Here is a 24,703-nt window from a genome sequence, read left to right as displayed (position 1 = left end):
AGTAAAAATGCTGTTTGAAAAAAAGAAGTAGTATGAAGAGATGATATCATCTATGAACCTGTTTCTCTCCTGTTTACAGGCTTGCGATCCACTCCATTGTAATTCTCCCACTGATGTATTTTGTAATTGTACGAAAGAACCCTTTCCGATTCGCTATGGGAATGGCCCAGGCTCTTCTGACAGCTGTCATGATCTCCTCCAGGTAAATAGAAGAGGGTGTCTGGAAGAAGTCTGTGAACCAAGCCTTAGCAACTCTCACCTCACCTGATGAAGCACTGGCTGCAGGTGGTGGGTTTTGTAGCTGCCTTTAATTTGAGAAACGACCTCCATAGTCTCTGCCCATGTCCTTAAACATACTCCCTCACCTATTGGATATTTCCTGCCCTCTTGGCAGAGCCTGCAGCCTGGAAGGGGTTATAGTGTAGCTGGGGGCAGTGGCAAGCACAGTGCCTTCTGATTCCTGGACCTGCCAAAAGTGCCATCATGCTTTGAGATCTCGGTTTAGTTTTTGGAACAGAGGTATCTCTTCAGGCAGGGATCGAAGACCAGCATTCCTAGAACATCAGTTCCTTTCTCTTTTATCACACAGTTCAGCAACACTGCCAGTCACTTTCCGCTGTGCTGAAGAGAAGAACCGGGTGGACAAGAGGATCACTAGATTTGTGTTACCCGTTGGTGCTACAATCAACATGGATGGGACTGCACTCTATGAAGCAGTGGCAGCTGTGTTTATTGCACAGTTGAATGACTTGGACTTGAGCATTGGGCAGATTGTCACTATCAGGTGGGTCATGAAGTCACACTCATTTTCATCTCTGTTGCTGGAATTGCCTCAAGTGAAAATCATCTGTGAAGGGAGATCAAGGATGGTCCAGTGATAGGTTGATTTTCTTGGTCTACAAAGTCCCTTCCCAAGATTAAGCACAACTATATTACAAGTAGTGGGATCGTGGTACATAAAACTGCTTCAGGTCTGGATAGCCAAAGGCATCCCTGTGTTCTCAGTCCAGTGCACCCACTAGGTGCTAGGCACAGAGTAGGTACCAAGGACTCAAGGTGGAATAAGGACCAGTTCCTGCTTTCAAGGGGTTCCTGGTAGAAAGGTAAGGTATGAAGATATATAAATAAGTGCTGAGTGGTATGGTAAAGGCTATAATAGAGGTTTGAGTTGGGGGGGGGGGGCAGAAGAAGAAGAAGAAAGGGTTGGCTCTACCTGGGAAGGTGAGGAAAGGCTTCCTGGAAGAAGGGAACGTTTAGCTAAGTCTTAGAAGAGGAATAAGAATTTAGTAGTAGAAGGAAGGAAGCTAAAAGCATTTTGGAAAAAGGAATAGCATTAACAGGGGTCTTGATGTAACTATGGCCTAGTTATAGAATACAGATTATTTGGTATGGTTAACATAAAAGAGTACAATGTGAAGGCAGGGATCATATCGTGGAGGGCTTTGTGTGAGGAGCTCATGGAAGGGTCTTAGACAGTCTTTCATATTATGGAAGATTTGTATTTTAGAGAGGTAACTGGTAATATGGTGGATGGCCCCAGTGGGGGCAGGAACCATAAGCTAGAAGACCAGTTAGAAGACTATTGCAAGTAAGGTCTGAAAAGGCCTACACTAAGACACTGACATGGGGGATGGAGAAGAGCTAATGAATTCAAGAGGCATTTACTGGATTCAGAGTGAGGGACAGAGGAAGGCTAGGATGACCCCCAGGATTGGTGGATGGTTCTGGATTGATGGATGGTGCTTACCAGAACAGGGACTAGTATAAGAGAAGCAAGTATAGGTGGCAAGGTAAAGAGATTATACTTTTTGACACACTGAATTTGAAATGCCTTTAATAGTACCTACATTTTATGCAACTAGTGATAATTACGTCAGATGATGCATATAAAATGCTTAGAACAGTGCCTACATCCTGAGCACTCAGTAAATGTTGGGAATGGATGACATTACGTAGGGAGAGTTTGTAGAGAAGAGAAAAAGACGAAGGACTGAGCCCTAGAAAAGCCTAATATTAGAGGCAGGCAGAAAGGGGAAAACCCAACAGGAGAATGAGGAGGAATAGAAAGGTGGTAAGAGAGCCATGAAACGATTGTGTCATGGAAACACAGAGAAGAAAGATTTTCAAGGATGAAATGGTGAACAGAGTAAAATCTTACAGAGAACTGTAGTCAAATGAAGACTGAAACTGTCTGCTCAAGTAGATGGTGAAAATGTCATTAGCCAATTTTTAAAAATTTATTTATTTATTTTTGGCTGCATTGGGTCTTCATTGCTGCGTGCAGGCTTTCTCTAGTTGCGGCGAGTGGAGGCTACTCTTCGTTGTGGTGCGCAGGCTTCTCATTGCAGTGGCTTCTCTTATTGTGGAGCACGGGCTCTAGGTGCATGGGCTTCGGTAGTTGTGGTGCGTGGGCTCAGTAGTTGTGGCGCACAGGCTTAGTTGCTCCATGACATGTGGGATCTTCCGGGACCAGGGCTCGAACCCGTGTCCCCTGCATTGGCAGGCGGAATCTTAACCACTGCACCACCAGGGAAGTCCTCATTAGTGAGTTTTGCCAGAGATGTTTCTCTGGAACAGCACTGTTCAATATCGTAGCCATTAGCCACACACACAAATTGGACAGAGCAGACAGTGAAGGTTCTGTCACTGTAGAAATAGGTGCCATCATAGTGGAAAACTCTACTGGACAGTGCTGCTTTGAAGTAGTGGGTTGGGATTAGAGTTAATCCTGAGACTTCAGTTTAGAGTAGAAGTTTAAGACTAAACCAGGTCCCTAGGCCTACACACAGTTGAATCCGAACCTTTCAGAGGTAATTCACTCTTGCATCCTCAGCACTTGACATAGGCATAAATCCCAGGCATAAAGTAAGTTCTTGCAGTGTTCTAATGCAGTAAATTTTTAAATCTTTCCAACTGTAAATCATAAAGTATGTACTGCAGTTTGCTTGAAATTAACTGAAGACAAGTACAAACTGGACCATTTGGCACATCAGCTGGGAAGCTATACCAGTGCCTCCTGATTTGTAAAATGTATTAGTGGCTGAGGAAGCTAGACCCCAAGGAGCGTGAGTAAAATTCTGTAATTTGAGTAGCAGCGAGTATGTTAAAAGTGAAACCCTGAATCATGCCTGAGAAAGTTCCACAACCACCGTGGTTCCAGCAGTTGTTACTTTTACTTCTCCAAGTGCCTCTTCCCACCTCCCTCCCTCACCACAGCCTGTGGAACCCAGTCTGTGCTGAACTTATTTCCAAGGAGTGGTTGTATGAGGTGCCAGTTCTTTTGGTTATTTGCCATTTGGGGGATGAATTCCCTTCCTCTGCTTCAGTCACAAGTTTCCTAGATCGTTCTAACCCTTTTTTTTTTTTTAACCTCACTGCTAGAGAAATAAACTTTGGGCCTAGAGACTAAATAATCAATTCACATGAAAAACCTCTCTCCCTGCTCTGGTGTATTCTTTTTTTTTTTATAATTTTATTTATTCGGGCCTCCCTGGTGGCGCAGTGGTTGAGAATCCACCTGCCGATGCAGGGGGCACGGGTTCGTGCCCCGGTCCGGGAGGATCCCACGTGCCGCGGAGCGGCTGGGACTGTGAGCCATGGCCGCTGAGCCTGCGCGTCCGGAGCCTGTGCTCCGCAACGGGAGGCCACAACAGTGAGAGGCCCGCGTACCGCAAAAAAAAAAAAAAATAATAATAATAATTTATTTTATTTATTTATTTATTTTGGCTGCGTTGGGTCTTCTTTGCCACATGTGGGCTTTCTCTAGTTGCAGCGAGTGGGGGCTACTCTTCGTTGTGGTGCACAGGCTTCTCACTGCAGTGGCTTCTCTTGTCTCAGAGCATGGGCTCTAGAATGCAGGCTCAGTAGTTGTGGCACACGGGCTTAGTTGCTCTGTGGCATGTGGGATCTTCCTGGACCAGGGCTGAAACCTGTGTCCCCTGCATTGGCAGGCAGATTCTTAACCACTGTGCCACCAAGGAAGCCCCTCTGGTGTATTCTTAAATCAGACTTGCTGATAACTAATGGCCCAGAGCAAATAACAACAACTGTGAGGCCCAGAGTAATCACTGACTTAAAAAATCCTCTGGCTCTACCTGGGAGAGAATGAAATAATAAGTGTTATTATTTTTTAAATTTTACAAGTTACAGTTGTGGCTCATGTGGTTGATGGTTACAGAGATTTTTGGATCCACAGTTTATCTCTTTCTATGGTCCTTTTGGACTGGACATCAAAGAAACATCAAAGAAACCATCCACCTAAAACATTCCCTTTTGTGGTTTTGTCAAAATATTCTTATCAAAGGTTACAACTGATTGAAAATGGGATAAAGTTTCTTATAACAAAAGATAATTATGGGATTTGGGGCCTAGAAAGAGCTTAGAGGAAAAAAGTAGCAGCAGTAATAATAGTTGTTTTTATGATAATTTTAATAGTAATACTAGCAGTAGTAGTAGTAGTTGTAACAGCTGCTGACGTAGCAAAATGGCATCAGTTTTAAGCATCTACTACATCCAGGTGCTATACTTGATGCCTTACATATATTACCTCATCTAATCTTAATAGCAGCCCTGCAAAGTAGACATATTCTCCCCATCTTACAGGCAAGAAATTGAGACTCAGAGAAGTAACTTGCCTAAGGACACACCATTAGTAAAACGGCAGAGCTGGATCTGTCTGCCTCTAAAACCTGTGCTCACTCTACTTCCCGACTCAGTCCCCAACCTGTATGGAGAGCTGAGTTTTAAATGGCCTGACCTAAAACTAGATCTCAGTGCTAGGAAAGAACTTCCTACCAATGATTATTGTGTTTTCTTCTGTGAAACCCTCTAAAGTCAAAGTGGGGTATGTTCAAGAAGAAGAAGTAGGGTTTTTATATTTTTACCCCCATCTGAAGATATATAGTTCCAAGATTCAGACCTAAGCCAGGCAAATGGCTGAAGTTTAATCAGCAAGGTCAAGGCTCAAGGGCAGAGTTTTCTTTGACTAAATGGATTTTGAGTTTCAAGCCCAGCCTCAATCCATAGGGACGTGGTTAACCGTGATGTGTTGGGTCTTCCAAGAGGGATCAGTGGGTATGGACACAAATCACTTCTGACAAAGAAAACCCAGTGATGCATTCACTTTAAATGTTTTCGACCACCACTGACATGAACTTAGGTTTTCCAAAGACTACTTAAGTCAGAACAGATCTAAGGGATTATGCAAGCCTGGAACTTTTAGAGGAATTGGGAGAGCCCCAGAAATCTCTAATTTACTGTAAGTTGGCGATCACAGCCACTGAAGGAAACCACACTTGTCAAAGAACTCCAGCCTGTGTTTGACCATGCCCTCAGAGACCATCTGTGACACATCACTAGGCAGATGAATGAGCAGTAGAATCAGCTTGGTGAGAACTCTGAGGCTTTTTTACCCCACAGAGTATGGATTTGTGGATAGAATCAGGGATTCTTCTAGTTTAAACTGACAGTGTCTCCATCTTCAGCTTTAAATCCAATGGCATCCTTGGCCCAAGGATGAGAATGTGTATCCAGAAAATATAGAGGTTCCCTCAAGCTCATTCAAATCCAGGGACATTTCAGGGCAGGGCAAACCCTTGTTTTCTCCAAAATGACCAGATTTAAATCAGGAAGATGTTGCTGATGAAAAACTGCACATTCCAAAGAGAAAAATCCCTAGTGCCACATTTGATCTGCCCAGGAGGGATCTTTTAAAATACAAGGTAATGAAGTTCATTTGGCTGCCTCTCCTGGATTCCAGATCTTTCTTCCTTTTGCACAAAGTGCATCCACTGGCAAAAAGGAACAGTCGGGAATAAACACTTGTACCTTGGACATGAGTCACAGCTATTTCTCAACTCAGTGCCCTAAAGGGCAGCTCCCAGAGAGGTCAAGAGACTTGTGATGTAAAAGAAAGTGCATGAAACCTGTTTGGCCAGTGCCTCATTCCTTTGCCTTCACCTGGAATACCCTTGCCCATCCACCCCCATCCCCACCCCTTCACCATCGTTCAAGGCAGTGTAAATTCCTGGCACACATTAGATGCTCAATAAATAATTGCCTGGGTGAGTAGATGGAGGAAGGGAGGAAGAAAGCAGGTGGAGAGGTACTTGGCACTTGTTTAGGATGGAGGGATACATGGATGGGTGGATAAAGCCCTCCATTAACACCTCGGTTGGTAAACTCTTGCCTTCCTGTTACGTGTCTCTCTAGCTCATTTTTTGTGTGCCACTCACACAGTTCCTCTCTACTTCCTCACGTTAGAATGACTTGCCATTTCTCCCCCCTGGAAAAAGATCATGCTCTTCTTAGTCTTCCACAGCTCTCTAATGAGGCCGAGCTTGTGCTTAGCAGAGAACAGATTCTGACTGGCCAGTCTAGGGACAGAGCAGTAACAGCCAACAGGACTAACAGTTTTGGACCAGGGCCCTTGAAGGGAGAAATGGGTGTCTGACTCCTTTTGTGTTGGTGTGTTTTGTCTACAGTGTCACAGCCACAGCCGCCAGCATCGGAGCTGCCGGTGTGCCCCAGGCTGGCCTGGTGACCATGGTGATCGTGCTGAGTGCCGTAGGCCTGCCCGCTGAGGATGTCACCCTCATCATCGCTGTCGACTGGCTCCTGTGAGTTGGAATAAATGCATTGCCTCTGCCGGATGGGAAGGCAGGCTTCCCAGCCATGCATAATCTGCAGTCTGTCATCATTCTCCCCTCAGATTGCCTAATGAGCCATTTGTTGCTGCTTTGATTTCCCTCTGACCAGGCCATCTGATAACATGCTGAAAAACTAACTCCTCATAACTTCAAGCAGTGATTTTATAAAGCTAGTGATTTCCATTAACTCATTATACCTGGTAATGCTCAAGGTTAGGAGCTGGGTGTGGGATGAGATAAACATAAAATAATAAGGTGAAGAAGCTGGGCAAGGCCCCAGACATTCCAAACCCAATAGGCCACCCTAGCCTATTCCAGCCCTGAGTCAGCATCATAGGTTCAGAACCACCTGGTTCAACGTCAGCCCACCTTCCCAAGATCGTCAGCACCATCAGGGCAGTAGCACAAGCAAAGGCTTTGGGATAAGACTAATTTGGATTTGAATCCTGGTTCAGTGTCTTACTGGCTCTTTGACTTTGAGCAAGTTCCTTAACCTCTCTGGGGCCCAGCTGCATTATCTATAAGATGGGGAAGATTCTGTCTAGTTCATGGGGTTGGTATAAGGACTGAGTGAGCTAAAATGAGAGGAGTGTCCAGAACAGTGTCTGGCCAGCAGTATGTGCTCAATTAACAGCAAGTTTAATTGTTATGATTAGAATGAGTTGGACCATTCAGGCCTGAACCAACAATTCATTCTCTCTCTCTCAAAACAACAGACACACACATGCACACACCTACCTAAGGAACACATCAGAACATCTGGGTAAGAACATGCCTTTTGTGACCCCCAAGGTTAAAGTTAGAATGAGCCTGGTTCCTGGCTTTAACCTTGATACCCACTCTGTACAGTGGTCTTCCAGCATCTGGGTGTGGCTCTGTCCCCTGGCCATCAGGGGAGAGTTTGCTCCATATTGAGCCTTCACTCAGAACCAGCCAGCTTTACTGGGGAGTACAGTGCTATGTAGTTTGCAAGTAGCAGCTGAAACAGTAGAAAGGGAAGCAGAAACATCCCATGTGGCTTTGAAGATACCGTCACATCCCAGAAGGCAGAAGCTTCTGCACTTGGGAAGCTGCTATGGGGCCACCTCAGCAGCTAGCTGGTTCTTTAAGGCCCAACTGAGGTGGCACCTTTCTTGCCGAGATAGCCTACCATTCAGGCAAGTGCTTCAATTTTTCTTTCTAGTGGTGATGGTGGATTTGCATTTCTCTCCTTTCCCTGGTTCTTCTGAAATACCAGTGACCTTCACTTCCAAGACATCCAGAGAAGTCAAAGCCCTGACCTGATCCACGGACAAGAAGACACTAGCTGGTCCACACCAGGGTCTAGTTCAATCCATGTTCTAAATAGCAGGAGGGCACCCAGAATGGACGTGTGTAAGCACGTGCGTAAGCCTTTTCTGTCCTGCAGGTGTAGCTTTCACAGTATTCATGTACACATTTCCTAGCAATAGTGCTCCAGCATCCAGGATGCCTCCTCCACCTACTCGGCTTCCTGCCACCAGCCTCTCCTCTGGGCTGTCTGGGGGTTAACAGTGGCTGAGAGTGCCACAAGGAGTAAGCTATTCCCAGGCTAGCTGGGGTTTCTGACCCTGTGCTCAGTGGTGTCCCTGTTGGCTTGCACATGGAGTGACCTAGTGTGGGAAAGAAAGGAGCACACCGGGGACACACACACTACCCACAGAACATCCCAGTTTTCTCATCTTAGCCAAAAGAAGGCTCAGAAATGCCCATAAGAAAGAGGTTGGGTGAAAGACTAATGAATCCTGACCCTCCCTCAGCTCCCCCCAAATATCTGTGAAGACGGTGTTCACATTTCTTTGGGAGGAGAGGAGGGAACTGAGGGAGCTCAGTGCTGAATTCAGGAGATTCACTGTGACTGATGGGGACCCAGGCAGCCTGTATGCTCATTCTGTACCTTTACAAACCACCTCTGGCCCAGGCCTGTGAAGTGGAGAGCCTCTGGTCAGCCAGCCCTGGGGACAGTACTTTGTGCTTTGCTTAATTTGTCACGGAATTCCTTGGGTCCTTTCCCGTCTCCATCTTGAAGGAAAATGAAATATGGGCCTTCTGTCTGACTCTCCCTCTGTCCTCCCCAGGGATCGGTTCAGGACCATGGTGAATGTCCTCGGCGATGCATTCGGGACTGGCATCGTGGAGAAGCTCTCTAAGAAGGAGCTGGAGCAGATGGATGTTTCATCTGAGGTCAACATCGTGAACCCCTTTGCCTTGGAATCCACGACACTCGACAATGAAGACTTGGACACCAAGAAGTCCTATGTCAACGGAGGCTTTGCCATCGACAAGTCTGACACCATCTCATTCACCCAGACCTCACAGTTCTAGGGCCCTGGCTTTGGAAAACTGGGAGTGGTGAAGGACCTCTCCAAGAGAGTCATCTCTTAGCAAATTCAAACATTAAGTAAGGAAAAGAAAAACACTAATGGCCAACTGTACATTTGATTTGATATACAGACCTCTGGATTATTTTCTATATTTGGATTCACAGCTTTTGCTCTCCGAGTTCTGGGATTTGGGGGTGGGGTAAGATGAGAGAAGACTGATTGAAAGGAAAGCTGTATTATCTGGAATTTTTAAATACTTTGGGAGACAGAATTAGGAAGTATTTAAAGTAGTAACTGTTTTAATTAGGTAATATCAGTAAATGTGAAAGAGAAACTGCTTTCTCCTGCACAGACCAGTGTTTTGGGTTTTTTAAAAAAATATTCTGTCATTACTCAGGCTTCCTATTGCCATGGATTTCCTTTGACCTCTCACATTTTTATAGATTATAATGCATTTAAACACCCCCCCCACCCCCACAAGTTAATGTGCCAAATTGTCCATTTTGAACTCATCTCCAGCCAATTTCAAATAAACTACTCTGAAAGAAAACAGACCAGCATGGTTCTGCAGTAACAGTTTTAGGATGTATGTGAGGTCTGGGGAGAAGAGAGAAGGGTTCTTTTTTTCAATGTACTGTATTGGGACGCTGGTAACTATTAACCCAGTGTTCAGTATAGAGCTAGATATATATATATATATATATAAATATATATATATAAATATGTATATATTTATTATTTTCATATAGTTTGCCAGACAGAGATCACAATTGAACTGTCAATGTGAAATACACAGCTCTCCTTGTACTTGAATAACAACTACAATTTCAATCCAGATCTGCTTTGGGGCTTAATCAGAACCCCTCTCTCATAAGCACAAGAATGAGAAATCATGTTGTTTGATCGTTTCATATCTGTGTATCAGCCCCAAAGCAGAGATGTTATTCTGGTGATACTCTGAGGTGGCACGGCCCACTCATTTACAACTTCCAGATTCTACTGCTGGGAGGGAATCCATATCAGCTCTATATAAGACTATATACAAAGTTGTCACTCATAATAAGGCTGGATGTGTTTTTATCCAACTGGATGTATTTAATATAATAATTATATTATCCAACTATAATACTTCCAAAGTCAATTATACCTACTTAAAATGACAGTACTTTGCCCTTTCCTACCCACCAGGCCCAAACGACAATGGCAAGCTACCAGCTAAGATGTATTTTAATATGGGTTTGATGGATTGAACAAGCCACATTGGCCAGAAAAGCACTGTCCCTACCCTAGATTCTTGCAGAGTAAATCCCACAACATGAGACATTGGTATCAGTGGTTCAGGGAAATTCTTCCATTGTATGAAACTTGTGTCCTCCTCCAGGGAAGTTTGTTCTAACTAACTAGTAGTCTAGTAATCTTGGCCCCTGCTCATTAAAATCCGTTGCCTGTCATTCTTCTGCTCATTTGTGAAGACAGTGTATTGAAGTCTGTGCTCGGCTCTCATCTTGTAAATAATGCTTAACATATACTTGTGTTTACATCGAGATCCAAAATAGTCCTGTTTCTGCAGTATTGCGTAGCCAATTTAAGCCTGTGCTTTTATATTTAAGAAACCAGAAACTGTGCCAAAGATCATGGAATAGTAAAACAAAATGCTCAGTACTGACCACCTGCACCTGAAATCTACAAGAGGACGATACCAAATGGTCATGTACACATAAAATATGGACCCATGATTCAATGTGAATTTTAACATTCAAATATCATGTTGTTGTTTAGGAAGTAAATATAAATACAGTTGAATCAGTAATTTATCTTGGGCTGAATGGTTCTACCCCCTTGGCAACCTGCTCTGATTTGAGGCACTGGAGTTGGCAGAGCCATTCGTGAACTGCAGGTCATCCTTATTTTGGAGTGAGTTTGTAACCAGCCTCTTAACACACTGTGCTGTTAACTCAAAAAGAGAACAATGTTCCATTTCAATCTCAATAAACATTTCCATCATTCTTTCCTCTCTGCCTTTTCCTTCCCTAACCTGTTCTTTTATCTCAAGCACTCCAATGGGTGTGGGAAGGGAGAGACCTGGTCAGTTGATAGTCACACGTGAAACATCTCATTGCCCTAGTAATTCCAGAGACTGCAGGAGGTCACAGGTTATATCTTACACTCCTTCGCATATCTCGTCCCATACCCCCAAGGCATAGTACAATACTGAGCACATAGTATTACTAAAAACAAACTGATATCTCACTGTACTTTTGATTTGCATTTCTCTAATGATTAATGATACTGATCATTCTTTCATGTGTTTGTTGGCAACCTGTGTATCTTCTTTGGGGAAATGTCTATTTAGGTCTTCTGCCCATCTTTGGATTGGGTTGTTTGTTTTTTTGATATTGAGCTGCATGAGCTGCTTGTAATTTTGGAGATTAATCCTTTGTCAGTTGCTTCATTTGCAACTATTTTCTCCCATTCTGAGGGTTGTCTTTTGGTCTTATTTATGGTATCCTTTGCTGTGCAAAAGCTTTTAAGTTTCATTAGGTCCCATTTGCTTATTTTTGTTTTTATTTCCATTTCTCTAGGAGGTGGGTCAAAAAGGATCTTGCTGTGATTTATGTCATAGAGTGTTCTGCCTATGTTTTCCTCTTAAGAGTTTTATAGTGTCTGGCCTTACATTTAGGTCTTTAATGCATTTTGAGTTTATTTTTGTGTATGGTGTTAGGGAGTGTTCTAATTTCATTCTTTTACATGTAGCTGTCCAGTTTTCCCAGCACCACTTATTGAAGAGGCTGTCTTTTGTCCAGTGTATATTCTTGCCTCCTTTATCAAAGATAAGGTGACCATATGTGTGTGGGTTTATCTCTGGGCTTTCTATCCTGTTCCATTGATCTATATTTCTGTTTTTGTGCCAGTACCATACTGTCTTGATTACTGCAGCTTTGTAGTATAGTCTGAAGCCCAGGAGCCTGATTCCTCCAGCTGTTTCTCTTTCTCACACCAGTCAGAATGACCATCATCAAAAAATCTACAAACAAGGCTTCCCTGGTGGTGCAGTGGTTGAGAGTCTGCCTGCCAATGCAGGGGACATGGGTTTGTGCCCCGGTCCGGGAGGATCCCACATGCCGCAGAGCGGCTAGGCCAGTGAGCCATGGCTGCTGAGCCTGCGCATCCGGAGCCTGTGCTCCACAACAGGAGAGGCCACAACAGTGAGAGGCGGGTGTACAGAAAAAAAAAAAAAAAAAAAAAAATCTAGAAACAATAAATGCTGGAGAGGGTGTGGAGAAAAGGGAACCCTCTTGCACTGTTGGTGGGTATGTACATTGATAAAGCCACTATGGAGAACAGTATGGAGGTTCCTTTAAAAACTAAAAATAGAACTACCATATGACTCAGCAATCCCACTACTGGGCATATACCCTGAGAAAACCCTAAATCAAAAAGAGTCATGTACCAAAATTTTCATTGCAGCTCTATTTACAATAGCCAGGACATGGAAGCAACCTAAGTGTCCATCAACAGATGAATGGATAAAGAAGATGTGGCACATATATACAGTGGAATATTACCCAGACATAAAAAGAAACAAAATTGAGTTATTTGTAGTGAGGTGGATGGACCTAGAGTCTGTCATACAGAATGAAGTAAGTCAGAGGAAAACAAATACCGTATGCTAACACATATATATGAATCTAAAAGAAAAAAAAATGGTGATGAAGAATCTAGGGGCAAGATCGGAATAAAGACACAGACCTACTAGAGAATGGACTTGAGGATACAGGGAGGGGAAGGGTAAGCTGGGACAAAGTGAGAGAGTAGCATGGACATATATACACTACTGAACGTAAAATAGATAGCTAGTGGGAAGCAACCGCATAGACCAGGAGATCAGCTCAGTGCTTTGTGACCACCTAGAGGAGTGGGATAGGGAAGGTGGGAAGGAGGGAGATGCAAGAGGGAGGGGATACAGGGATATATGTATATGTATAACTGATTCACTTTGTTATAAAGCAGAAACTAACACACCATTGTAAAGCAGTTATACTCCAATAAAGATGTTAAAAAAAAAACTGCACGCAAGTCTACAGAATCAGTTCAGTTAATTGTCAGAGCTGGGACCATATGACTCAATGAACAAAGGATGTCATCATTTGCCATTTGAACTCCTCTCATGCAAGGACAAACGAGCTTTCACGACAAGGAGTTCTCACCATGAATCCAGCACTGCCAGCAATGACACCTATTACACACAGTCTTTCCTGGAAATCGTCCCACTACAATAGGTGTGATATTTACCTCAGTTCAAGATATCAGTCTAAATAAGTGCCAGTTCCTGGAGGAAAAGGAACAGGGATATTGATTTTGGGGTGGGGGAAGGGGGGGTGGTTTCCTAAAAATGCTGTTTACAAACATAATATTCCAATGACAGGAAATGAGAGCAGAAAGCATCTCTTGTTGGCCTAAACAAGAAGTGGTTAACCTCGTCCCAACTCTTGTCAAGAGACCTTAGTTGCCCTGTCACTTTAGTGAAGAACTCTGAATTCATTTTTTTTCAAACCCTTGAGGTTGAATTATCCAGCATGCACCAGCCTCAGGGACAATCAGGTGACAACCAAGGGGTGGCAGAAACTAGCAGAAAGGTCATGAGGTTTGGAGACAGGACAGACCAGGGTTTGGAAATTGGCTCGGACACTCAGCTTTTCTGAACCTCAGTGTCCTCAGCAAAAAAAAAAAGGGGGGGGGGATGAGGGGAGGGGAATGTTTTCCTCAATAATTAATTGAGAGACAGGAGAGAAGATGGCGGAAGAGTAAGAACGCGGAGATCACCTTCCTCCCCATAAATACATCAGAAATACTTCTACACGTGGAACTGCTCCTATAGAACACCCACTGATCGCTGGCAGAAGACCTCAGACCTCCCAAAAGGCAAGAAACACCCCATGTACCTCGGTAGGGCAAAAGAAAAAAGAATAAACAGAGACAAAAGAATAGGGACGGGACCTGCACCAGTGGGAGGGAGCTGTGAAGGAGGAAAGGTTTCCACACACTAGAAGCCCCTTCGCGGGCGGAGACTGCGGGTGGTGGACAGGGGGAGCTTTGGGGCGGAGCCGCGGAGGCGAGCATAGCCACAGGGGTGTGGAGGGAAAAGCCGAGAGATTCCCGCAGAGGATGGGTGCCGACCAGCACTCACCAGCCCGAGAGGCTTGTCTTCTCACCTGCCGGGAAGGGCGGGGGCTGGAAGCTGAGGCTTGGGCTTAGGTCTGAAGCCAGGAGAGGACTGGGGTTGGCGGTGTGAACACAGCCTGAAGGGGTTAGTGCACCACGGTTAGATGGGAGGGAGTCTGGGAGAAGTCTGGAGCTGCCGAAGAGGCAAGAGACCTTTTCTTCCCTCTTTGCTTCCTGGGGCGCGAGGAGAGGGAATTAAGCGCGCTGAGTAAAGGAGCTCCAGAGATGGGTGTGAGCCGCGGACACCAGAGACGGGCATGAGACGCTAAGACTGCTGCTGCCACCACCAAGAGGACTGTGTGCGAGCACAGGTCACTCCCCACACCTCCCCTCCGGGGAGCCTGTGCAGCCCACCACTGCCAGGGTCCGGGGATACAGGGACAACTTCCCCGGTAGAACGCACGGCACGCCTCCGGCTGCTGCAATGTCACACCGGCCTCTGCCGCTGCAGGCTCACCCCGCACTCCGTACCCCTCCCTCCCCCTGCCTGAGTGAGCCAGAGCCCCCGAATCAGCTGCTCCTTTAACCCTGTCCTGTCTGAGCGAAGGGCAGACGCCCTCGGTCGACCTACTCGCAGAGGCGGGACCAAATCCAAAGCTGAACCCCGGGAGCTGTGCGAATAAAGAAGAGAAAGGGAAATCTCTCCCAGCAGCCTCAGGAGCAGCGGATTAAATCTCCACAATCAACTTGAAGTGCCCTACATCTGTGGAATACCTGAATAGGCAGCGAATCATCCCAGGTTGAGGAGGTGGACTTTGGGAACAAGATATATTATTTTCCCCTTTTTCTCTTTCTGTGTGTATGTGTGTGCTTCTGTGTGAGATTTTGTCTCTACAGCTTTGCTTTCACCATTTGTCTTAGGGTTCTGACTGTCCCGTTTTTTTTGTTTGTTTATGTACTTTTAAAAATCTGTCTTCTTAATAATTATTTTTTATTTTAATAATTATTTTATCCTACTTCATTTTACCTTTCTTTCTTCCTTTCTTCCTTCCTTCCTCCCTTCCTTCCTCGCTTCCTCTCTTCCTTCCTTCCTTCCTTCCTTCCTTTCTTTCCTATTTTTTCTCCCTTTTATTCTGAGCCATGTGGATGACAGGCTCCTGGTGCTCCAGCCAGGCATCAGGGCTGTGTCTCTGAGGTGGGAGAACCAACTTCAGGACAGTGGTCCACAAGAGACCTCCCAGCTCCATGTAATATCAAATGGCGAAAATCTCCCAGAGATCTCCATCTCAACACTAAGACCCAGCTTCACTCAACGACCAGCAAGCTACAGTGCTAGACACCCTATGCCCAACAACTATCAAGACAGGAACACAGCCCCATCCATTAGCAGAGAGGCTGCCTAAAATCATAATAAGGCTACAGACACCCCAAAACACACCCCCAGACGTGCACCTCCCCACCAGAAAGACAAGATACAGCATCATCCACCAGAACACGGCACTAGTCCCCTCAACCAGGAAACCTACTCAACCCACTGAACCAACCTTAGCCACTGGGGACAGACACCAAAAACAACGGGAACTACGAACCTGCAGCCTGCAAAAAGGAGACCCCAAACACAGTAAGATAAGCAAAATGAAAAGACAGAAAAACACACAGCAGATGAAGAAGCAAGGTAAAAGCCCACCAGACCTAACAAATGAAGAAGAAATAGGCAGTCTACCTGAAAAAGAATTCAGAATAATGATAGTAAAGATGATCCAAAATCTTGGAAATAGAATAGACAAAATGCAAGAAACATTTAACAAGGACCTAGAAGACATAAAGAGGAAGCAAGCAACGATGAGCAACACAATAAATGAAATTTCAAATACTCTAGATGGGATCAATAGCAGAATAACTGAGGCAGAAGAACGGATAAGTGACCTGTAAGATAAAATAGTGGAAATAACTACTGCAGAGCAGAATAAAGAAAAAAGAATGAAAAGAACTGAGGACAGTCACAGAGACCTCTGGGACAACATTAAACGCACCAACATTCGAATTATAGGGGTCCCAGAAGAGGAAGAGAAAAAGAAAGGGACTGAGAAAACATTTGAGGAGATTATAGTTGAAAACTTCCCTAATATGGGAAAGGAAATAGTCAACCAAGTCCAGGAAGCACAGAGAGTCCCATACAGGATAAATCCAAGGAGAAACATGCCAAGACACAAATTAATCAAACTATCAAAAATTAAATACAAAGAAAACATATTAAAAGCAGCAAGGGAAAAACAACAAATAACACATAAGAGAATCCCCATAAGGTTAACATCTGATCTTTCAGCAGACACTCTGCAACCAGAAGGGAGTGGCATGACATATTTAAAGTGATGAAGGAGAAAAACCTACAACCAAAATTACTCTACCCAGCAAGGATCTAATTCAGATTTGATGGAGAAATTAAAACCTTTACAGACAACCAAAAGCTGAGAGTTCAGCACCACCAAACCAGCTTTACAACAAATGCTAAAGCAATTTCTCTAGGCAAGAAACACAAGAGAAGGAAAAGACCTACAAGAACAAACCCAAAACAATTAAGTAAATGGTAATAGGAACATACATATCAATAATTACCTTACATGTAAATGGATTAAATGCTCCCACCAAAAGACACAGACTGGCTGAATGGATACAAAAATAAGACCCATATATATGCTGTCTACAAGAGACCCACTTCAGACCTAGGGACACATATGGACTGAAAGTGAGGGGATGGAAAAACATATTCCATGCAAATGGAAATCAGAAGAAAGCTGGAGTAGCAATTCTCATGTCAGACAAAATAGACTTTAAAATAAAGACTATTACAAGAGACAAAGAAGGACACTACTTCTTTGTCTTTTGTTAGGACACACTAATGATCAAGGGACCGATCCATGAAGAATATATAACAATTGTAAATATTTATGCAATATTTATAGGAGCACCTCAATACATAAGGCAAATACTAACAGCCATAAAAGGGGAAATTGACAGTAACACAATCATAGTAGGGGACTTTAATACCCCACTTCCACCAATGGACAGATCATACAAAATGAAAATAAATAAGGAAACAAGCTTTAAATGATACATTACAGAAGATGGACTTAATTGATATTTATAGGACATTCCATCCAAAAACAACAGAATACACATTTTTCTCAAGTGCTCATGGAACATTCTCCAGGACAGATCATATCTTGGGTCACAAATCTAGCCTTGGCAAATTTAAGAAAATTGAAATCGTATCAAGTATCTTTTCCGACCACAACGCTATGAGACTAGATATCAATTACAGGAAAAGATCTGTAAAAAATACAAACACATGGAGGCTAAACAATACACTACTTAATAATGAAGTGATCACTAAAGAAATCAAAGAGGAAATCAAAAAATACTTAGAAACAAATGACAATGGAGACACGACGACCCAAAACCTATGGGATGCAGCAAAAGCAGTTCTAGAGGGAAGTTTATAGCCATACAATCCTACCTTAAGAAACAGGAAACATCTTGAATAAACAACCTAACCTTGCACCTAAAGCAATTAGAGAAAGAAGAACAAAAAAAACCCAAATTTAGCAGAAGGAAAGAAATCATAAAGATCAGATCAGAAATAAATGAAAAAGAAATGAAGGAAATGATAGCAAATATCAATAAAACTAAAAGCTGGTTCTTTGAGAAGATAAACAAAATTGATAAACCATTAGCCAGACTCATCAAGAAAAAAAGGGAGAAGACTCAAATCAACAGAATTAGAAATGAAAAAGGAGATGTAACAATGGACACTGCAGAAATACAAAAGTTTATTAGAGATTACTACAAGCAACTGAATGCCAATAAAATGGACAACCTGGAAGAAATGGACAAATTCTTAGAAATGCACAATGTGCCAAGACCGAACCAGGAAGAAATAGAAAATACGAACAGACCAATCACAAGCACTGAAATTGAAACTGTGATTAAAAATCTTCCAACAAACGAAAGCCCAGGACCAGATGGCTTCACAGGCAAATTCTATCAAACATTTAGAGAAGAGCTAACACCTATCCTTCTCAAACTCTTCCAAAAGATAGCAGAGGGAGGAACACTCCCAAACTCATTCTATGAGGCCACCATCATCCTGATACCAAAACCAGACAAAGACGTCACAAAGAAAGAAAACTACAGGCCAATATCAATGATGAACATAGATGCAAAAATCCTCAACAGAATACTAGCAAACAGAATCCAACAGCACATTAAAAGGATCATACACCATGATCAAGTGGAGTTTATTCCAGGAATGCAACGATTCTTCAATATATGCAAATCAATCAATGTGATACACCATATCAACAAACTGAAGGGGAAAAAAACCATATGATCATCTCAATAGATGCAGAGAAAGCTTTTGACAAAATTCAACACCCATTTATGATAAAAACCCTGCAGAAAGCAGGCATAGAGGGAACTTTCCTCAACATAATAAAGGCCATATATGACAAACCCACAGCCAGCATTGTTCTCAATAGTGAAAAACTGAAACCATTTCCACTAAGATCAGGAACAAGACAAGGTTGCCCACTCTCACCACTCTTATTCAACATAGTTTTGGAAGTTCTAGCCACAGCAATCAGAGAAGAAAAAGAAATAAAAGGAATCCAAACAGGAAAAGAAGAAGTAAAGCTGTCACTGTTTGCAGATGACATGATACTATACATAGAGAATCCTAAGGATGCTACCAGAAAACTACCAGAGCTAATCAATGAATTTGGTAAAGTAGCAGGATACAAAATTAATGCACAGAAATCTCTGGCATTCTTATACACTAATGATGAAAAATCTGAGAGTGAAATTAAGAAAACACTCCCATTTACCATTGCAACAAAAAGAATAAAATATCTAGGAATAAACCTACCTAAGGAGACAAAAGACCTGTATGCAGAAAATTATAAGACACTGATGAAAGAAATTAAAGATGATACAAATAGATGGAGAGATATACCATGTTCTTGGATTGGATGAATCAACATTGTGAAAATGACTCTACTACCCAAAGCAATCTACAGATTCAGTGCAATCCCTATCAAACTACTACTGGCATTTTTTACAGAATTAGAACAAAAAATTTCACAATTTTGGGCTTCCCTGGTGGCTCAGTGGTTGAGAATCCGCCTGCCAATGCAGGGGACACGAGTTTGTGCCCCGGTCCAGGAAGATCCCACATGCCGTGGAGCGGCTGGGCCTGTGAGCCATGGCCACTGAGCCTGTGCATCCGGAGCCTGTGCTCCGCAAAGGGAGAGGCCATAACAGTGAGAGGCCCGCGTACCGCAAAAAAAAAAAAAAAAAAAAAATTCACAATTTGTATGGAAACACAAAAAACCCCGAATAGCCAAAGCAATCTTGAGAACAAAAAATGGAGCTGCAGGAATCAGGCTCCCTGATTTCAGACTATACTACAAAGCTACAGTAATCAAGACAGTATGGTACTGGCACAAAAACAGAAATATAGATCAATGGAACAGGATAGAAAGCCCAGAGATAAACCCACACACATATGGTCACCTTATCTTTGATAAAGGAGGCAAGAATATACACTGGACAAAAGACAGCCTCTTCAATAAGTGGTGCTGGGAAAACTGGACAGCTACATGTAAAAGTATGAAATTAGAACACTCCCTAACACCATACACAAAAATAAACTCAAAATGGGTTAAAGACCTACATGTAAGGCCAGACACTATCGAACTCTTAGAGGAAAACATAGGCAGAACACTCTATGACATAAATCATAGCAAGATCCTTTTTGACCCACCTCCTAGAGAAATGGAAATAAAAACAAAAATAAACAAATGGGACCTAATGAAATTTAAAAGCTTTTGCACAGCAAAGGATACCATAAGCAAGACCAAAAGACAACCCTCAGAATGGGAGAAAATATTTGCAAATGAAGCAACTGACAAAGGATTAATCTCCAAAATTTATAAGCAACTCATGCAGCTCAATAACAAAAAAAAACAAACAACCCAATCCAAAAATGGGCAGAAGACCTAAATAGACATTTCTCCAAAGAAGATACACAGGTTGCCAACAAACACATGAAAGAATGCTCAACATCATTAATCATTAGAGAAATGCAAATCAAAACTACAATGAGAAATCAACTCACACTGGTCAGAATGGCCATCATCAAAAACTCTAGAAACAATAAATGCTGGAGAGGGTGTGGAGAAAAGGGAACCCTCTTGCACTGCTGGTGGGAATGTACATTGATACAGCCACTATGGAGAACAGTATGGAGGTTCCTTAAAAAACTACAAATAGAACTACCATACGACCCAGCAATCCCACTACTGGGCATATACCCTGAGAAAACCATAGTTCAAAAAGAGTCAGGTACCAAAATGTTCACTGAAGCTCTATTTACAATAGCCAGGACATGGAAGCAACCTAAGTGTCCATCAACAGATGAATGGATAAAGAAGAAGTGGCACATATATACAATGGAATATTACTCAGCCATAAAAAGAAACGGAATTGAGTTATTTGTAGTGAGGTGGATGGACCTGGAGTCTGTCATACAGAGTGAAGTAAGTCAGAAGGAGAAAAACAAATACCGTATGCTAACACATATATATGTAATCTAAGAAAAAAATTGTCATGAAGAGACTAGGGGTAGGATGGGAATAAAACACAGACCTACTAGAGCATGGACTTGAGGATATGGGAAGGGGGAAGGGTAAGCTGTGACTGAGTGGCATGGACATATATACACTACAAAATGTAAAATAGATAGCTAGTGGGAAGCAGCCGCATAGCACAGGGAGATCAGCTCGGAGCTTTGTGACCACCTAGAGGGGTGAGATAGGGAGGATGGGAGGGACGGAGACGCAAGAGGGAAGAGATATGGGAACATATGTATATGTATAACTGATTCACTTTGTTATAAAGCAGAAACTAACACACCATTGTAAAACAGTTATACTCCAATAAAGATGTTAAAAAAATTAGTTGAGATGAGAATAATAACAGCTAACATTTACTGAGTGCTTGTTTTGTGCCAGGCACTGATTTGAAGGGCTTTATATGTGTCAACTCATTTACTTATAACAACAACATTATGAAATAGATGTTACCACTGACTCCATCTCACATAGACAGACACTGACGCACAAAAAATGGTTACGTTATTTGTCCACGTCACTCAGCCAGTAAATGGTAAACCAGGATTCAAATCCAGGTGCTCTCACTCCAGGGCCCTCAACCTTAACACCACCTACTAATGCCCTTGGGAAGCACTGGATACAGCACCTGGCAAACTAAGGCAGTAAATACAGGAATAAAAGAGAGAAAAAGATGGGGCAGGAAGAAGGAAAAAAACGTTTACTCCATTTCTCTCCTGGATTCCAGGTCTCCCAGAGTTAGTTTGTACGGTCTTTAGGAGACTGTAGTTCTCCCACAACCCTCAACGTTGCCCTTGTCCTGGCCTCCTCTGTGGAAGGACCTAGAATAATCCACTCCACACCCCCACCCAGGCTGAGCAAGTGACATACCTTGGCTGAGCCAAAAGCAGCTCCAGACAGTCACAAACCAAAGGCCCATCACATATGTTTCAGCTCTCCTACCTTAGAGCGAACTCTGTCCTGCCAGAAGTCTCCCTTCTTCCTCTTCATTTGAAAATCCTAATCCTGGAACCTGAGCCGCCTAGCAGCCCCCAGTGCCCCACACCATCTCTGGGCAGGCGTGGTGGCCCCCAGTGCTGCCATCTCAGAGCTCCTGGAATTGAGATGACACACAAAGCAAACGCTGCCACAGAACATGCTGTGTTCCTCCTGCGCACAGGGGCCTGGCGAGGCAGAGCCGTGGTCATCACAGAGAGCAAATAAATGAGCCCTGGCAGGTGATTCTCATGGTGAATGATGAGGAGAGTTGATATTACACTATGGGCTACAGGGTACTTTTAAGATAAAGATAAGAGAAAGTAAAGTACATAAATATACATTTAGGAATATAAAAATATATACTTACGGGGGTGCTGCAGGATCACTCTAAAAATACAGAAGCCCAAGGGGGAAATTTCGGACTGCTGAAGAAGCTCCGACAAGCCAGCCAGCCATTTGCACCACGGTAAAGCGCCTGTCCTAGGCATGACCCTGCTTTTGCCAAATTTCCTAATTTTGAAGGTGAAACCAAGCACAGGCTCTTTCCTCTGATGATCAAAGTAACTACTGCTTCCCCTAGGTCCCATGTGGAGGGGCCAGGGGAGCAGACCCAAGGAGCAGGAAGATTGCAGCTCCGCTCACTGTCAGCAGGGTTCCCACTCCATGGGAAGAGGGGACGGAGTTCTCTCCAAGACCTGCACGTCCCCAAGGAGTGCTGGGATGGGCCCCCCATTCAGGGAAGGACAGCAGTCCCGTCAGCCAGTACTAGCATGTTCACTGGTCACACATGGACTAGAGAGCACGTCCTTTCCTCGGGCTGCCCTCAGAGAGGTCAGAGGGCTCCTTTAATGGAACTAATCAAGAACAGCCATGACTATTAGTAAGAGCAGCCAGGCATTCAGGGGCTAGGTGAACTTGCATACATAATCCAGCAGTCCTCCCCCAATTATACATTTAAAACCGACCAACTTCTCTTATGTTAAACATATCATGTACACTCTCATTTTTAAAATCTTATTTATAATTCAGGGTCTATAGGCTTCAGCGAACTTTGGGTCAGTCAGGTGACAATAGGGAAATCGCCTTACTGTATGGTGGCTTTTGCTTGGAGGGCCCAGGCTCCACCAAGGAGATTTTCCCAGGAGCCTCTGTAAACCCAGACCCTGTGAAACACGTTTGTAAAATAAGGTCCAGGCTTTGATAGATCTGCAGCTGTGAAAGTCAAGAAAACAGTAATAAACTGAAGCAAGACAGGTGGGGATTTTTATTACATTTAATGACACAGATCTTCCCAAAGTAATCTGAACCCCACTACGTCACAAAATTATTCACATTTTTATATATTCCAAAAGCAAATCCTGCTGCAATCCTGGCCCCAATGTAACTCCTCAAAACTGAAATAACTCCTTGAGAAATAAAAAGATAAAATAGGAATAACTTAAACAATAGAGTTAGCAGATCAGAAAGCGAGCAAAAGGCAGATTGATTTGTGAAAGAAAAAAAAAAAGAAAAAGAAAAAAAGGAATGGGCATTTAAGATCTTATCCCTAAATTGAATTAAGGAGTTATGCTCAAACCATAAAAAAAGAAAAAAAGGACAATGAGTGTCACAGTGTGTATCTGAACAATAACTGCCACGGAATACCAATTCATTAGAACTCATTTCCTTCAGCTGCTTATATCCTTCCTAAGTGGCCCTTTTCTGAGAACTGTACCATAGTCTTAATGTAATACAGTATTTATTTATTATTGATGACTACTCAGACCTCAGAATAATAAACTGACAACTATAGTTTCAGACACACTGAGACCATACAAGCAGCTGTAATTTAAGCATATTGTCTGTCTTTCAAAGGTGGAATGCTTGTTGTGATATATACCTTTATTAGGCTGAAATTCTGAGAAGGGAATAAATTAATTTTGTTTTATTTTGGCTTTTGGACTTTTTTTCTCCTTTAATTTTTAATTTCGTTTTCTTAATTTACCTAATGAACCAATTCCTATGGTAATAATGAGAAAAGAAAACTTGATTCTCACTGAATCTTATAAAAACTGAAAGGGTTTTAGGGCATGGTAGAGGAAAACGCTCAGGTTATAGCATGAAGGAAAGACAAAGGTTTCCGTTTTCAACCCCTCTCTTCTCTGGGTCTGTAGACCCATGAAGACAAATGTCCACTTAAATCCAGCCCCATCCTCTTCTTGTTCCTCAAATTGAGTAAATATTTCATAAAGGCACCCTTCTACTAATTGTAAATCTGGTTTTGGCAGTCATTTCTGCCAAACTTAGTGTAGCTATTTCAGAGAAATATTTGAAGAAGGTTTTGTTCCTCATATAAATTTATTTAAGAATTGCTGGAAAAAAGGAGGGGTAGGTGACAGAAGGAGTGGTTTAAACTACAATCAAAAGAAATTAGCCTCTAAGAGATAAGAAAAAGAAATGAAAAAAAAAAAAAAAAAAAAAGAAATTAGCCTCCTCTTACAAATGTATCATAGAAATTAAACCTTTAAAGCAAGACCTGAATTCTCCAGAAGTAATGCTCCCTCTTCTTAGGTTTTCAGTTGATATCATGTAAATCAAGCCTAACACTAAAAAGCAAGCAAACAACCACAAAAAAACAGATTTACCAAAAATGTAAAATCAGGGTGACAGTCTTTTTCTAGAGGACATATCAGTTTATTCCTCTAGATAGCAGCTTCCTCGAGCTCATGGAAAATGTAAGAGGAAAGGGAAGGGACAGGAAGGGAAGGGAACGGAAATAGGTAGAGATGGGGGAGGGGTGAGGACAAGCGGAAAGGAGGAAAAAATGAGGAAGGAGGGAAAGAAAAGAACTTTTCAAGAACACATCCACTGCCAAAAATCAGGAACACCTGAAAAGGCATCTTGA

General features: G+C 42.8%; 1 protein-coding gene across 2 annotated transcripts in view; it reads left to right on the top strand.

The window, feature by feature from the left end:
* Positions 1-9,531, top strand: part of SLC1A1 (solute carrier family 1 member 1) — a 72,128-nt gene extending 62,597 nt beyond the window's left edge. For both annotated transcript variants that reach the window (XM_059071894.2, XM_067041594.1), the window contains 4 exons: positions 80-202; positions 590-784; positions 6,483-6,617; positions 8,744-9,531. In XM_059071894.2, coding sequence (XP_058927877.1) covers positions 80-202; positions 590-784; positions 6,483-6,617; positions 8,744-8,990 — 700 coding nt within the window. In that variant the 3' untranslated portion in view covers positions 8,991-9,531. The remainder of the gene's footprint in view (positions 1-79; positions 203-589; positions 785-6,482; positions 6,618-8,743) is intronic.
* The last annotated feature ends 15,172 nt before the right edge of the window (positions 9,532-24,703 follow it).

Source organism: Kogia breviceps, chromosome 8, assembly GCF_026419965.1.
Source record: "Kogia breviceps isolate mKogBre1 chromosome 8, mKogBre1 haplotype 1, whole genome shotgun sequence".
NCBI lineage: Eukaryota > Metazoa > Chordata > Mammalia > Artiodactyla > Physeteridae > Kogia > Kogia breviceps.
This window is presented reverse-complemented; position numbering and strand designations above follow the sequence as displayed.